This window comes from Phalacrocorax aristotelis, chromosome 7 (assembly GCF_949628215.1).
Source record: "Phalacrocorax aristotelis chromosome 7, bGulAri2.1, whole genome shotgun sequence".
Lineage (NCBI taxonomy): Eukaryota > Metazoa > Chordata > Aves > Suliformes > Phalacrocoracidae > Phalacrocorax > Phalacrocorax aristotelis.
Window position 1 is genome coordinate 51,240,604 of NC_134282.1, and position 17,509 is coordinate 51,258,112.

Below are 17,509 nucleotides of genomic sequence, written 5' to 3' on the forward strand. Positions count from 1 at the left end.
AGATTGAAAGGCTTGTCTGAAAATCGCATCTTTATTTAAAAGGTCTCAGAACATTACCTTCTTGGTAGAAAAGGTGGGTTAAGAGGATGTTTAGTAAAAATACTTTCTGTGAAGAAAAACTGGCCTTAGCCTCAGACCTGTGTTTGATGTCGAATATGTTGATGCTCTTATATCCTTAACTAACTGAAATCTTGTGAAAGGAATACCTTTTTTAAAACTTTTCTTTTTCCATAGCTGATGGTGATTTTTATAACTGTTTCCCCCTTCCTCAATGGGAAAGGAGCAAATGCTCCTTTGTGATTATCTGTAATGGATTTATTTCCCCACAGCAGTTCTAATTGGACAGAAAGATTGTTGTATGGTGTTCCCAGGTGGCAGAAAACGGCTTAAAAGAATAAGTGAATCTGATTAGATGGTTTAATAGCAACAAAATAAGTGTATTTCTTAGCTTTGCATAATTAGAAATCATAGAATCAATAGTAACAGTTTGTTTCCATTGATATTGCTGTTTTCTTTGATTTGACTAGAATTAAGGTTGTGAGTAACTTGTAAACTAGTTACAGAATAGCTGATCATCACAGAAGAAAATATTGTGTTACCTAGAAAGTCAATGTTGGTTGAACAGAAGGAAATAAGGTTAGAGGATCCTACACACTTTAACTCTCCTTGGTAGTTATATACCCTCTCCTTGGTAGTTATATACCCTCTCCTTGGTAGTTATATACCCTCTCCTTGGTAGTTATATACCCTCTCCTTGGTAGTTATATACCCTCTCCTTGGTAGTTATATACCCTCTCCTTGGTAGTTATATACCCTCTCCTTGGTAGTTATATACCCTCTCCTTGGTAGTTATATACCCTCTCCTTGGTAGTTATATACCCTCTCCTTGGTAGTTATATACCCTCTCCTTGGTAGTTATATACCAGTAGAAGAGTGTGTGTGTGGGAGCATTGGCCCTAAAAGTGACACCCAGATATGATGGCAGTTCTTCTAAGCTTGTACACATGTTCCATTATGTCGCTTGTTAGTAGCCATAAATAGTAGGCTCAATTGGTATATTCCTTGAATGCTTGATTATAGTCCTTTAAACCCTTGTCATGTGTTAAAGAATGATTATTTTTTCCTCTTCTCTAGGTCACCTTTACAAAGAGGAAGTTTGGATTAATGAAGAAGGCATACGAGTTGAGTGTACTCTGTGACTGTGAAATAGCACTCATCATTTTTAACAGCTCTAACAAACTCTTTCAGTATGCCAGCACTGATATGGACAAAGTTCTACTTAAATACACAGAATACAACGAGCCCCATGAAAGCAGAACCAACTCAGATATCGTTGAGGTAACAATTTGAAAAGACACATTAGTTTTATTATCTCCTTATATACCTAAAATATAGAGCAATGTAGAGTATTTTAAGGTATTTTAAGCAAATGTATTTAATAACTTGAAAACCTTGTCATAAAATGTAAACTACTGCTTTTAGTCTGGTTTCTCTAAGGCAGTAAGTCATCTTTACAGCCATGTTGTTTTCCCATCTGCCCTCCACCTCCTGCCAGTTTCTGGGAAACATGTTTGATTTCAACCACATTTGGCAATGGAAATAGAGGTGTGAAAGATGGTTGTTTTTCTGGGGGAGGGAGAGGGGGAAGTGTCTGAGGTTTTCATGGGAAAAATCAGTTGGGTGGAAAATAAGGTCCAAAGAGTGCCCTCAGCCTAAAAGACAATTACGGTTGGCCCCTTTTCTCTTCTGAGGCAGTAGCCACTTTGCCAGTTGAATGTTGCACATGGATCAAATCAGCCACAGCCTGTGCTGCCCCTTGTTCAGCCAAACAAGAAGAAAAAGAAAAAGTGAATCTGGAACAAATGAACTTAATTAAATTTGTTGTCCAGTCACTCTGTATGTCAGTTAAAACATAGCAGTAGAACGACTGGAGTTTCTGCAGTAATAGAATACCATGACTGTATTTACTCAAAGGTATTGGTTTCGTCTACATTTCTTATGCTTGTGCTTTAAATAGAAACTCTTTCCAGTACATAATTTCTAAATTAGGTGCAGTAGGAATCAAGGATTTTCTTGGCAATTGGGAGCCTTTATGTACTGCAACTGCATTTCAGATAAGAGTCATGTCTCCAGTACTCCTGTAAATAGACCGAAACAGGTGGCTGACTTAAGTGTTTCATTTAAATTCTGAAGTTGTCTTCTGAACAAATGCCCTGCTTTTTAGGAATGATTTAGGAGTAGCGATTAGCCTTGTATAGCTGTAGAGTCTATTGCCAAGGGGGTCACAGAGTACAGGAAGGATACTAGCTGATCTTGTAAATAAGTTTTTGACAAAACAGAAATGGATAAATGCCTCACATTTCTTTCTGAGAAGGTTCTCTGCTAATTTGTCAACCGCCTTTTATGAGAATGAAAACCTCCCCAACCTCTGTCTTCAAAGCTTATGTTATCCCCCTCATTAGTTCTTAACGCTGAAGAGTTGGAGGAGTATTACTTTGTCACTGAACTAGTATAAATAAGGGATAGCCACTGTAAAAGAAAGGAGAACCCGATTCTTTCAAGAAGAGCTTTTGACTGTGACAAACGTGAATTTGAGATCGGGATGCAATCAAGTTGGTTAGCCAGGCTGTTTTGTTTTTTTTTCAATGTTCTGCATCTAAGGCCTCCTTGTGTTATGACTTGACATAGTGCTTCTTCACATCATGAGGACTAAGAACCTTTTCCAAAATAATTTCTACGCAAGGGAGCCTGTAGCTTTTTGGGTTTTTCTTGGTGTTTTTTTTTTTTTACCAGTGTCACAGATACGACCTCTGGCAACTACCTTAAAACGTGCAGTCAGTACCCAAGTGCAGATATGGTTTATATTCTGGGGGAATATACAAGGACTCATCTGCAGATTCCTTCTGATTTTCCTCTGTAGGCTTACTGTATTATACTCATGTGGAATTTGGGACTTTACTCTCATTTTTCAAACGTATAATTTAGGAGCGCATTTTCTAGTCTCTTCAGATTAGCCCTGGGCACTCTTTAGTCTGTTTGAAATAATTTCGGTTCAGGTTTTTTTGTTTTGTTTTGTGTGGTGGTTTTGTTTCAGGTTTTTTTTTTTTTCCTTTCTTAGTAAAAAGTTGCTTATCCAGAGAGAGGAGTTTATACCTTTTTGCAGGGGAAATATGTCTTTTAGTTTATGGCTGCATTCTGGATGGGAAAGTTTAAGTTGGTAGGATGAAATATTTACAAGCTCATTATATGTAAGTTAAGAGTGATTGTTTTCTCTCTGTTGGATTCCGGGGAAAAAAATGTGTACAGTATTTCAGAGAGATACTCTGCAGTTTCATTTTTTGCAACTGATTGCATTTCAGATTTGCTCTGCCTGTATGGTAACTTTGTAGGCTATTAGCTGTTGTTCTTCAAGCAATTAAGAGATGCCATTTGTGGTTGCATTTGGATGCTTTGCTTCCCACTGTAAATAAATTATGTCTTTAATTTAGAAAAACATTCTTTTTCAGTGGAAAACTATCTACTTTTTTGCTTTACAATGGAGCTGAACTGGTTCAGTGGAGAATATGATCTGCTTTGAAGCAGATGCAATGGCAGGTCCAGCATAGGTAGGGAGGAACGTGGGAGAAGAGATGAGATGGGGGAAGTGTAAGACTCCTGTATTTAAGCAGTAGCAAGTTGCCAGAAGCTCACTACTTCATGTAATTTCACCATTTACAGATGCTTGTGGCATGATGTTGGTGCTGTAGCTTCACCTCTATTTTGGAAATGGTCTGAAAGAACAACGAAAAATGGCTTCTCTTCATTGTGCCTATGTAGAATGACTGTTTTAATAAAGAAAAATTACCACCCTGCCCTAAAAATCTGTCAAATATATACTAAATCAATTTAGAATACGTAATTTCATTTTACAGAGCTATAGCTGAGGTACATATCTTAGCTAACATTTTAGTAATTCACTTGCCTCCTTGATTATGGCAGATGGTATTTATTGTGATGTAGGCTCACCATGAAACTAGTCTTGACCCACTGTGTTTGATATGCATGAGAGGGGGGTTTTGCTGTGCTAGAAGGGAAGCTAATTCTACATAGCTCAGGAGCTGTATAAGGGAAGAAGCGAATCTACTGTTACTTATTTTCAGTACTGGGTGGATGGTAGTGTTGTAAATGATTAAGTGAAATAGATGAGACATCTTCCCATTATAGTTGCTGCCTGTTCAATTTTGGCATAGGAATTGCTTTTATATGCCCAAAGCTTGGTATCTTCTGTTGCTGCTGGAACGTTTGTGTGAAAACATAGTAGGAGGGAGAGCACTGGCATCTTAAATGAATGCTAGAATTTTTTTTGATACATGCCCTTATGTCTTTCACTGTACATATTATTGTAGATGTGAATGCTCTGTTGCTGTCCTGTATGTATTCTTTTCTAATTATTTTGTCCCTTTTGTGTGTTTTGTTGGTCCCGTTTTTTCTATTTAGTTTCTGTTAGTATTTCCTTGTTGTCCCCCCCTTTTTTTCTCCATTCAATTTCTAAACAGTCTGTCTATCAATAAATTGTTGGCTTCATTACCTGTTTCTTACCATGGGTTTTTGTCATAATAATTTTTTTCTTTCATAGCTACATGGTAAATGGTAACTGATATGGGTGTAAGGAGCATGGTTTTTCAGCCATCTTGGCAGAATAACTGACTTCTGAATAGCTGGAATTCTAAGTTACCAAATCTCATTTTAATGTAAGCTTAGTTTTCTAACTATCAGTAGTGTTCCTGGGGATGGTCCATTCCCTGCCATTTAGTACTTGTAAAATTAGGGGAGAAGGTCTTGTAACAGATGGCCTGTAACCGTTTTAAAGGATAACTTGTGTGGTGTTTTTGAGCTGGGACTCAACTTCTGTGATGCTTATCTTCTTTGCTGTTTGAATCTGTCTTACAATATTGGAAAAGAGAGGTGAATAGGGAAACAGAATTGTTTGAAACACTCAATCTTCAGAACATACACAGGTCTGTGAAAAAGCTTCCTTGCTTATCAGGATCAGGTACAATTCATCTAATGGGTTTTTTGAGATTAATTTCTGCATCCCTCTGGAGTATGGAAGGTGAGGACAGCTGTTGTTGGTGAGGACAGTGAAATTTTGCTTATGATTGTTGATCTCCTGACCTCTAGTAAAAGGTGTTTACTCGAGAGTTGGTGAGTGTAATGTTTCTTTTAAGCCTCATGAAAGGAAAAACTGAATCTGCTGTCAAAACACCACAATAACCTTTTCACAGGATATCAGAAATACAAATTTTCATTCAGAAAAAAAAAATCTGTTTCTTGCTCTTGGAGAGTATGGTCCTTTTCACATCAGATGAGACATTTTCTCCTGACGTATGCTGTTTCATTCATCTTATTTTTTGTGGTTATTTGGGTGAAGCTAGTGCTCTTGCACTTGGACCACATAGGCATATTGAAAAAAGTGAAATTGTCATTCAGTGTGTGCTTTGAATTCTTGAAATGTTAATGTCATGTATTTAGTGTTACAAAGCTGTAATGGCACAGTTAAAGATTGTTATACCAAAGTACTGTCTATGATTTGAAGGACTTGCTGTAGGTGTTAGAGTATTTGACGCTTTAATATTCGTAGACTTTTTTTCTGTAACACATTATTCTTGGCAAGTAATTATTTCTCCTGAAGAAAGAAGTAGACTACTTTGGCAGGGTAAAATGGGAAGAATTTCAGGTTTGTCAGGATTCTGTATCCATGTGGTCAGTAGAATGTTTTAATGTATAAAAGACAATTTGAGATGTTGAGCATTCATCCTCTTTGGATCAAAAGGAAGAGCGAAATGAACAGGCACTCATACTCAATCTTCTTTAGTGTAGCGGGTGTTAGGATTATTACAGATTCCCTGCAAGCTAACACTTCCATGTGGGGTCCTTCTGTCCCTCAGGAGGGCCTCAGAAAGCAGAGGTTGTTCAGTTGTTCCTTCTCTTCCAGCCTCTCTTTTTTTTTTCTTTTTTTTCTTGTTTCTGGGAGTCAAGGGCTGAAGACTGGCTTTTCTTGGCTGTTTAGACTTTTTCTGTCTTCCACACTTTGATCTTTCTTGAATGATACAGTAAAACCAGGTTTATTTAACCTACTGTTGTCCATGGGTGGGTGGGTTGTGCACGTTCCATCATATCACCTCATCAAGCTGAGGTGACTTGATTTTTTTAGGAGCCTGTCTAAAATGTGACCTACTTTGCCAGCTGGCGTCTGTGCCCATGAGAGTTTCACATAGGTTTCAGTTAATGAGCCTCCTCTGTGCTGTGTAGTTTAAGGCTGTTTTCAGTTTAGTATAATGTGCTGTGTAAGGCTTAGGTCATACCTAACTGTCCTTGAAATATGCAATAATCTGTAATAAAAATCATAACTAAAGTGTAAAAAATTCTGTCCAATATCATGTAATTACTCTAAGGATACTCATTCTTGTGAAGACTGCTGTATTGGAATAATCATAATTGTTTCTTGGTTTAAGTTACAGCAGGTGATTCGGATGTCTGTATTAAATCCCTTAACACGGGAAATGCTGACTCTAATAGGAGGTAACATTTGTGATGGCTTGGTGTGATAGTGGTTGTGTCATAGTTTTGTCAGAAGCAAGACAAAGCAGGTAAATGTACCTGCTGCTACTTACTGTAGTGTAAGCCAGTTTAATCTTACAGAAGCTGTATTGAGTGCATCATCTTGCGTTAAAATACCAAACAGGCACTCAATTTCTCTGCCTTTTCACAAAATTCTAATGAAGAGCTGTTATAGGACCAATATGTGTTCTGTAGTCATAGTTGTGTATAGTATCAGAGATGCGGTTGTCATAGCTTTGAGTAAGCATGTAGAGCTCATCTGCACATGCAGAGCCTGCAGCATAAAGAAGCAGATGCATCTCCACAGCCAGATGGAGCATATGCCAAGAGACAAGTGTAACAGTGTGGGGAGCATAAACAGAAAAGTTGGTGTTGAAACACTGTGTTTATAAACCAAAAGCTTTTTTGTTTTGTTTTTTATCCAGTTTTCTCCACCTCTCCAGCATTGCTTCTTTTCTAGGCTGTGAATTACCAATATGTATTTTGAACTGTTGTTGGCATGTCATACAGTATAGTAGTTTGTTAACCATGGGGTGATACTGTTTTTTTGGTAGCACTTGAATTGGTTCATGGCTTCCTGTTTTTTTTTTTTTAAGTTTGGGTGAACTTCATAGGAAATTGAGGATCTGGGAATTGTAACTTGGTGTACATGGATGCATGCATACAAAATTAGATGAGAAAGACATTCAGTTAATTGATCCTATTTCCTTCCTTGGTGGATACCTGGTGTATCCAATCTAGATATGCATTTGGCGAGAAATTTGGTCTTCCATATTTTGTTCTTCAAAACTAAAAAGCAAGATGGTGGAAATTGGGTCACATCCTTCAAAAATACATTTCTCTGAGATGTTTCATAAAAGAAGTTTTGTGATGAGTTCTTAAACACATTTTTAAAAAGGAAAATGCTCTACAACCAGCTTCAGTTGAAGATGAAAACTGATCCTTAATGTAGGTGACTCAAGTCTCCAAATTTACGTGAAATAGCAATACAGCTTTAGCTAACACACACGACCGAGGTAGTGCTGAGATGCGATAAACATGAATGTTGATGGTTAGACACACACTAGAGATTGTGTAGGAAGATTGACAATGCTGGTTAGTTAACCTTGTTACACATTCCTTCATATTTGATAGATGGAGAATTGCCCCAAGTGGGCTAGACTTAGGAGGGAAAAAGGAAAGAAAAGAGCAAGAAGCTTAGGGCTGATAGAAGAATTACATATGAGTAGTATGATTAGTATTATCATGTGTTTTTGTTGTTTGGACCACTTGCTTTGGTCTCCAGATAGCAGGGACCGTGCTGTGGAAGTATTGGTATACATTTCAAAGAAGGAAGAAGCTTAAAAATTGTTTCAGTGAAGTAAGGAAGTGACTTTGTAATCTGCTCATGCATCACAAGAAAATGTAGGCATTATTGGACTTGATTTGCTAAATGATTATGTAAATGTAATTATACTGCATATAACATTTCAAATAATTTGAGATGGCACACAAATGCCTTCTGAGACGTTTTAAGGAGGTGATTGAGGGGGATTCATGTATGCCTAAGGACTAAAATTTCACTTTTACCTTACCTTTAAAAGAGAGAAAATGCATAAACTGAAGTGGTCTGGAATATGACTTGTCAAAAACATTACGTATCTAAAATGTGTGTCTGTATATAATATACTAATGTATTTTTACTAGTAGAAATGTTTACTATAAACCTGGCTTCTAAACAGGTTATGCTTTGTGGTTTTATTTCCCAGTCAGGGTTCAGGAAGAAACGGCTTCCTTTAAAGAGTTACAATGTGATCGAGGTAGCAAATATTTGTTTTGAACACAGTGACAGGAGACACCTGTGTATCTTGTGCTGAGCAGAACAATTACCACTCATAATGGTGTCTCTCTGCTTTCTCCCTTTATTTTAATTTGGGAGATTTAAGTTCAACAGTTAATCCCTAAAGTAATTTTGAGCTGTTTACTGTTAACATCAATTTGTCCATTCTTGCATTTGGTAATACTGTTCTACTTCAAAATATCCTTTTAGTTCTTTGCCTATGCTGAAATGGCTTTGTGCATACTGGTGACTATTGCTGACATGCCCTTTTTAAAAAAATTACATATTGTTTGTGACTCTAAGAAAGCTGATAGTGATAGTTTTTGTTCCTAGTTTTTTGCATTCCTTCATTTCTGATATATAAAGAACTGCCAGAAGTAGGATAGACTTAACTTTTTTTTTAATAGCTTTGGCTTGCCTGCAAATAATCTAAAGCTACACTTTCCTCATGTATAAACCATTGGTTAAATTTAGTGGTTTATGGTTAAGAACACTAGATTTCTTCTACCTTTTAAAACAGTGCTGGTGTTTTAAACTTACTGTGCTGTACTGGTATGCTGAATTTTGATTAATTTTAGCTTAGTCACTAATTAAAGCATATATATATTTATACATATATATATATATAAAGACTGCATCTTTATATATAGGTTCTGAAGTGTCATGCTAATAATGGTTGTGAATAGCTGTTGTAGGTAGTTCCAGTTCAGATTTCTCTCTGTCCTATGACAGTTATACTAGTGAGATTATCTTAAAGCTGTGAAATGAAATTAGCTGTGATGTTCTCCTTATTTTTTTAATAGATTAACAGAAAAAGCTAATCACTTAATTGATGAGCAACAGCTTACTTGGCTGTGCATCAGTAGAATCTCAAATCAAATCAGACGGCTTGTCAGGAAGCTGTGCTGCTGTGAGGGCCAGAATCATAAATCTGTGTCAAATACTAGTAGAGGATCTTTGTATGGTACCTGTCTACCGAAAACTCTGCAGAAGCAACCCTGTTGATAGGTGATGTGGATGTATTTTAAGAACCAATATAACTTTGTATTTCATCTAGGAGGCACACCAAGAGTTTGAGTTGGTCATAATAGCATGTTTTTCTTTGAGATTTTTTTTTCCTTTTTTTGTTTCTCTTTCCTTAAAAGGGAATAGATGATATCATAGGTCCAAATATAGTTAGTAAAAGGAAAACACTTAAATGTTACCTTTTCTCATTGCAAGCTATTAGCATTTTGACCTGATTGTCTTAATGAAATGGTTAATTGTCCTGTGAGCTAAATGCTTGGCCAGTGTCTTAAATTCTGTTCATGGACCAGAGATAATTTGTTCATCTATTCCTCTTCTGCCACCTTCTTACAGTTATCTGATGAGATATGCATACATAGATAACTAACACATTAAACTTTCTCCTTTCTTCTTCTTCCTGCCTGCATCAAATGCTGTTAACTTTTTTCCTGGATTTGACATGAAACCCAAAATAACAATAAATAGATGCAGCTTAATAGGTACAGTAAATGAATTGTTAACACCATTGTGGAACATAAAAGTTCGGAACAGAGCTGGAGTAGCATTAGTAGAGGCACTTAGGTAGCAATTTTTTCTAAGCACAGATAACAGTTCTCTTTAAATTGTTTTAAAAGCATGGCTTGATTCAGTTCCTGTCACTACCTGCATATGTAGCTACAAGCTACTCATAATCAGTAAAGCTCCCAGAGATTTGATCTCGGTCTTTGTCACTTTCAGAACTGTTCTGACATGACTATGGGCATGATGGTTCAGTGTCCTGCTTGTCAGGGGTATGAGCCTGTCATCATCATCCTAAAGTGTAGGTTATATCTACACAGAAAGTAGTATTACTTAAAGATTCTTTCCTCAGTTCCCAGTAGTAATGTGAGTTGTTAATATGTAAGAATTTCATAAGTATCTCATTGAACTCCAAACATATTAACCATTAAAGATAGAAATATCTACCAATGCCAAAGAATATAGTAAGTATTTTGGATTCTAATTACATAATGTTAACTACTTCTAGCTTGTGTGATTTCTGTGCTCTCCTTTGCAGTGAGCCATATCTAGATGTACCTCGAATAGATCAAAATATTCAATGGCCCAAAGCTGTAAGAGCAAAACTTGTGTTCGCGGTACCTGTGTAACTGACTGGGATGAGGTTTGAATAAATCAAGCTTCTGCTTTTGCTCATTTTACAGCAGAAAACTTAAGCTGGTGTGCTTTTGAATGATGCCTAATGATGTAAAACTTGCCATTAGGCGGACTTTTCTTTTTTTTGAGGTTATGGCTATATTAAGTGTTTCTCATGTGTTTCCTATAACTGCCTTTGATTTTGGTTTGTATGACAAGTTAGCAGAGTGCCATATTTACTCCACCCTTCCTCACAAATCTTTATTAAAATATAAACTTTGAGCTGTAGAAGCTAAAGTATGTCAGTTGTTCTACACGTTTGTAAAGTAAAGTTGCACTTTCAAGTGGAGTAACTAAGAGTGTTTTGAGAGATTCTTTAAGTATCCATCCTGCATCTGGGAGTCTTTGGCCCGTGAGGGTTTGCTGGAGTGATTCCTACATCCTCTAGCTCTTACTTGCCATGCTCCTTTAGAAGCAAAGGGTGATTAAGGCTCCATGTTTATATATTTGTTTGTAGTAGAGACATGGATAGCACATCCCAGAGAACCAAAACTTAATGAAAGCAGCTATTTTTTTTAAAAAAAAGTGCCTATAGCTTTTATTCTTGGTGAAGAACGCATATGCCTCCTTTTCCTTGGAGACTGTTTTTAGTATTTATTTAAATAGGTGCTGCTGGTCAGCTACATAAAAACAGTGGTTCTCCTCTGTTACGAAGTCCTGTATTTATTTACCAGCTGTGCAAGTGATGTTTTTCCAACTGATTCTGCAGTGTGTTTGGAGAGTGTTTATATTTTTGAGATTTATAGGGTGGACACACAAAGTCTAGCTCTCACACCCACTGCTCAGTGTGATCAAAGATCTGGTTCTGGATTTAGCTGTTATGGAGACATTGTGTTAAGCAGGATTGAAAATCGACTCCCAAGAAAAATCTGTAACAGCTCACTGCTTGTGTTAATGCTGGAGTTCATGCAGGCAGTCACACAAAGACAGAATTATTTACTTGTATTAACAAGTTCTTCAAGCTGTGCTGGTCTCGTATGCTGCAGCCCTTGTATTGCTGCAGAATGTGGTGCTTTTGAAATTCTGTATTGACAGTTAGAATAGTATCTTTTTACTTTGCAATTTCAAAGCGAGGACCGTGGCATCTGTTAATCAGGACTGAGTGACTTTATACAAGCTGTGCATGGAAAGAATAGACCCCAGAACAACGCATGTTCTGGAACTACAGAAAGAGAAATGACTCTTCTTTCTGATGATGCTTTTGATTTCAGTGGAGAGTTAATGTAACCCCAGTTTTTACCTTTCAGGCTCACAGGTTTGCTAGTATCTTCAGCTGTCAACCCCCCCAGTCTGCCAGGGATTAACCACCTTGCAGAAGGGACAGCAGAAATGCTAGCTGCTTGATCATTGCTATTCATCAGCCAGTGTTTTAGCATCAACTGTCAAAAAGGAGGAAGAGCATCATCTATAGGATGCTTCACTCTTAGTTGCCTTTTGGACCTCAGCATGTTTACAAGCTGTGTTTCTGTTGAAGTTTCTGATACTTTGTTTGAATAATGGTCATGTTTGGGCCTTACACTGATGGTGCTTCTGCAGAAGAGGGCTGGGGAACGTCTCTAGCCTCTGAGAAGAAATGGCCTAGATCTTCATACTGTCATAAAACCTCCCAGACAGGTAACAGACCTGTGGGTGTGATAACTCAGATGATATGATGGAGATTGTGGTTTGTTCTTTTGCCAGCATTTTACTGTTAGTAGTGTGGCCCATTTAGGCTGTAATATTCTCAACACTCACCTGAACAAAGGGCTTCATGTTGATCCTTTCACCTGGTATGCTTTGTATAGTATCTGTTTCATCACCCAAATAAAGTGTTAATGGTGGTAGTTCTTGTGGTACAGACAATCTCCTAACAGCTCTTATTACATCATATCATTCTTATTCTTTGTCATACTTATAAATCAATACATATACAGTGTTAATGTCTTTTTGTGACTTACCGGTGACACTTATTACATTTTGTTGAGGTTATATCAGTTGTACAATATTTTATGCAGGAGCTTACATGTCTGTAATTTATAGTATGGACTGTGGAACGTCAGTTAAATTGGCAGTAGTGTGAATTTTAACATTTAAACGGTGTCTTAGTGGAATTATTGATCAGTTACTTTCAATAGGAAGGGAATAATATATTGTTAATTACAAACTCTCAGATTCAGTGGGAATACAGCAAAGATTTGTTTAGATCAAAGCGCTCTCACGTTGTCCCACTGAAAGCTCTTCTAACCGTAACAAACCAATGCCATTTTAAAGCCCTGCTCTTTTTTGCATTCACTTACAATTCAGTACTTGCTGAGTATAGTGACTTGTGAAAAAGGAAAAAATCAAGTATGCAAGAGCCAGTCTTTACCCAATGTTGACATGGATGACACATGACAGAGTAAAGCTTACTCATATTTCACTGTCCCTGAGTGCCGCGCAGCCTTTTCTCTCTACCTCACTGGGTCCCACCTTTGTTTTCCCCCAATCTTTGATTTCCCATCCCCTCTTCAGGTTAGCTAAGGACAGCCTTCAAAGAGTTGCTTTGGCTTTTGAATAATTCACTCTAAATGAAGGTTATGCAAGGAAAAACATATTAAGCATATTCCTTTGACATGTAACTGCGAAGTTCAGTATTCAAAACATGAGTTGTGACATACGTATTACAGCTTTGTGTCTTGAAGTTCTACATTCTAATTATTTTGCTAATTATTCAGTACAAATAAAGATCTACCTGCTTGTACCCTACTTCATTTCGGGAGAGGCCTGCAGCTTCCTGTTGTATACTTATCTCAGTCAGTGTTTTCAAGTACCTGCTTTCATTTGTCTTATTCAACTTGCTCATTTTGAGGGGACTTGGGGGGGTGGTTTTTTTTGGTAAATACTCTGCAATAATGTTATGAACTGGGACAATGCTTTTATGTGTGGGTATGCACATACCACACCTGTTCAGAGTGCGCACATGTGCCTGCACATACTGCTAGCTATTTGTGTCTCCAGCTGGACATATTTTAGGTGAAACAAAATGGCTGTTCTATGCCAATATTAAAGGCAATTGAAGCTTGTTCTGGTACACATTTGTGTAGCCAGTTCCCATAATCTTACATTCGAATGGTATTTTATAAATTGGTTAAATCCTTAGAATCCACTAAATGTATTCTTTGGGAATAGTTGCTATTTGTGTAGTAATTACTGTTTTGATAATACTAAGTCACCTTGAGTACCAGGACTTTGAAATAGTTTGTTGTCCTTTCCAATTTTCAAGCTGTAAGGAGGAATTCAGGACGAGAAATGTTTGAAATAGCAATACTGCATAGGCAGGTAGACCAAAAGAAACCCATTCTTTTTATATCATTGAATTGTAATCAGCATTTAGAAAATTTTTCTTGGCGAACTTGAGTAAGAGATAATATTTTTACAGAAGAACTTCTAAAAGATTATGAAGGATATTATGCAGATGGGTTGCTACACTTGGAAACTTTTCATGTTCCATATGGCTTATCTGCAATATACTGTTGCTGAAAGGAGGCATTGAGTCGGCTTCTGCTGTTGCTGATTTGTATTTTAACCATCGCAAGTATGTGAAGAGGTCTATATGGGAGGATGTGTATGTACATATATATGTTGTCACTTGAGTAAGAATTGAAAAAAGCATTTCTGTACCACAAAATATCTCTTTGGACATTCTAACTTAAAACCAAGCAAAACACCATTCTACCATTAACTTGGCTTGTTGCAGACTGCATTCCCTGAAAATACCATAAAATATATTTAATTTATATGCTAAGGAATAATTTCTGCTTCCTGAAGAGGAATGATCTACTTTGTCTTTTGTTTTTAATAAAAAGGTTGAATAAGATTGACTTAGACTGGCAATTTAGTATTTCTTAAGGGAAGAATCTCATTGATGGTACGTTCTGTTTAAACAGGTAAAATGAAAAACTGCTTAGCGATATAAAATTCAGTAGTCTGGTAAGTTGTATAGAAAATAAAAGACAAATGCATCAAATACCAGACTTTGCAAGCTTGGCTTAGCTTTCGCTGTGGAAACAGTATTATTGATGCTAATGGGTTACTAATAATTTCAAGTCTCAAGAAGTTCATTTGGGGAATGAGCAATCCAGATTGTTTGTAGGTCAGCAACTGCAATATGAAGTCAACAATTTACAGATAATGTTTCTCTAAAATCACAAATACAAGCAAGCAGTTTCCCTTCCTATACCTTCTAGTCCAGTGCATTGTGTAACTTTTTTGGGGTGGAAAGAGAAGTGGATTTTATAGCCCATAAAATTATTGTTCTTTAGTAATTGCTTGTGGTTTATCTATTCAAAATGTTTCACAGCAAAGATGCTTCAAGCTAGAATTTAAGCTTTGTACTGTATCATGTCTAAAAACCTTTTGTATGTGTTAATTTTTATAAATAAGAGTTTGAATCCTGAGTGCCATCTTTATCATATCTTGGAGGAATTTGACAGCTAGCTTTCATGTTTGGCAAGCCAGGGATACATGTTAAAATTTGCCAGATCCTGGAAGTGCTCCAGCATTTGAAACAAGACTGTGTCTTTTCTTAGAGTGGTATATAACAGGGACACTGATAAAACTTCAAATCATGAACATTTTTCATCTGTAAATGATGAATACCTTTGTCTAAAACTGAACATAGCAGAGCATTGCTTAAAGGGCTCTTCCTTGTATCTTATGGTCTGTTGCTAGGCAGGCATATAACTTTTTTGTTTGTAAAACCCTGGAGTAAGTAATTAATCCTAAACCTCCTTTTTTTCCTAACTTACTGTAATATTTGGCCAAGAAATATAATAATTGTGGCAAACTTTGTTAAACTACTATAGTCAATTTTTTGTGTCTGGATATTTTTGCATAATACCAATTCTTTACTTTTGAAATACCACTACTAATTGAGCACAGGTATGGAAAATATTATTTAAGCAAGCTAAAAGTAGCGTGTGTCAATTCTTCAGGTTTTGCTTAGTGTACATTATTGTGGTTGGGGAGCCTACCCCCAGAAAGATTGGTGAGGCCTTGTTCTTTAAGAAGTTAAGCTCTCAGAGTTGCTTAGCTTGTGGAAACATTTGTCATAATCTAATATGACCTCCTGTGCATTTCACTGAAGTTTTGAAAGCTGGGCACCACTCTGCTTCACTGTGCTGTTCTGGGATGTATGTATTTGTGACCATAATTAGAATGCGAAATGCTAACTGGTAGCATAGCAAAATGTAATTGAAAATGTGTTGAGGGTACTGAAATGAATAGTATTAGGGCTAAACTTTAAGTAGCCTTCTAACTCAAAGGAAAGGAAAACATATTCATAATTAAATTTGCAGATGCTTCAGTGATTGAAGTTGAGAATATTAATAGAGCCTGAGGAAAGCTTACAAAATTTCTAAATATTGCATAAAATAATCCAGTACATCTAACTGTGAAGCCCTTAATGAGTTGAATTATATGGTTTTTCTCTGGCTGTTCACTTTTGGTATATACACTGGACTTAGGATTCGCTCCCGCTTGTATTTTAGGCAGCAGTACAATTCTTACACCCAGTGCTGCAGGGTCATGCTCTGACTTTGCAGAACCATGTCATTACTTTAAAGAAACAGAAATGATGTACTTCTGATGCCAAACTGACCTGCAGGAAGTTTAAAAACAGTAAATAGCTTTCAGTGGCTAAGAATACTCCTCAGATACTTTGGTATGTTTTATACATAATAAGGGAGATATGACTATATGTAAAGGATGATGCACTGTAGAAGTGTTCAGGGTGATGAAAGTGAAGTATTCCATATTACAAAAGAAGAAAAAATCTGGCCTGGTTTTAGGCTCAACTTCTTGGCAATAGTATGTAACAGGAAGCAAATAATAAAGCAATTGTCGTGCTTTCAGCATGACTTTTTGCTATATGTGAAGTCTGTAGTGATACATGTAGTTCTTGGCCGCTGAAGTCTCTCTCCACTGTGGGAAGGGAGCTGAACTGCATTAAAGGAATATGCCCTGTTTTCTCTCACTGGTGTTTCACATAATAAGAGTGAAAACTGGGTAGGAGTCTGCTGCTGTGACTACTGTATTTGTCTTTCATTTTGTGACTATCTCAGAAAAAAGGTATGGCTTTTTAAGTAGGATATGAATATCAGTGGTGGCTGAGGCAATGGTTTGCTGCTGCCAGAAAGGGCAGGCCATTCCAACTACTTCTGCCTACTTTGCATCTGTGGTGCTCAGCCCATACGTTGGAAAACCACCCTATTCCTGCTATAAATGAAAAGAAATCTAGGAAAAATAAGTTAAAGGATGGCCAAGGAGAATTTTCTGTCATTTTAGTGGAGGGAAAAAAAAAAAAATTATTGCAGGCTTGAGCAAGCTTCAGAGTTGGTGTAAGGGTGGTCTCTAGGATCCTGCACTTTCTGTGGCAGTAAGTTGTTACTGTCAGTCAGCTTGTCAAACTGCTCCCACAGATTTCAACAGTTCCCTTAAAGCATGGATCTCTAGAATCATCTGCAGAGGTGGAATGTGAGACTGATCCTGAAGGCTACCGTACGGCCAAATAGCTATCGGTTATCCTTGGATCTCTATTTTAGGAATTATTTTTCTTTTGTTCCTGAACATCGATAGGAAAAGCACTAGTGCACCTGGGCTAATGGGTAGTGGCTTTTGCATTTTATTGGTGTGACTGCAACTTCACAATCTTTTGCCTCAGAGATCTTATTGTTATTCGCATCATGGAAGAAGTGATGCTCAGTCCCGTTCTTCTTGCACAGAGCTGTGTGAGGCCTCGGTGACTGCACTTGTGGGTGAGGAGCCTTTGGAATTTGGTGCAAGTAGCAGCAGTGTCCTCTCCCTCCCCGCTATGGCATGGCAGCTCTCTAGAGCATCAGGGAACTGTTTAATTGGTTATCCTTTTGATAATCA

At 37.2% G+C, this 17,509-nt stretch overlaps 1 protein-coding gene across 19 annotated transcripts in view; it reads left to right on the forward strand.

Annotated features, from left to right (window-relative positions):
• MEF2A (myocyte enhancer factor 2A) overlaps nucleotides 1-17,509 on the forward strand; it is a 90,749-nt gene that overhangs the window by 40,974 nt on the left and 32,266 nt on the right. For all 19 annotated transcript variants that reach the window (XM_075100656.1, XM_075100659.1, XM_075100658.1 and 16 more), the window contains exon 3: nucleotides 1,135-1,338. In XM_075100656.1, coding sequence (XP_074956757.1) covers nucleotides 1,135-1,338 — 204 coding nt within the window. The remainder of the gene's footprint in view (nucleotides 1-1,134; nucleotides 1,339-17,509) is intronic.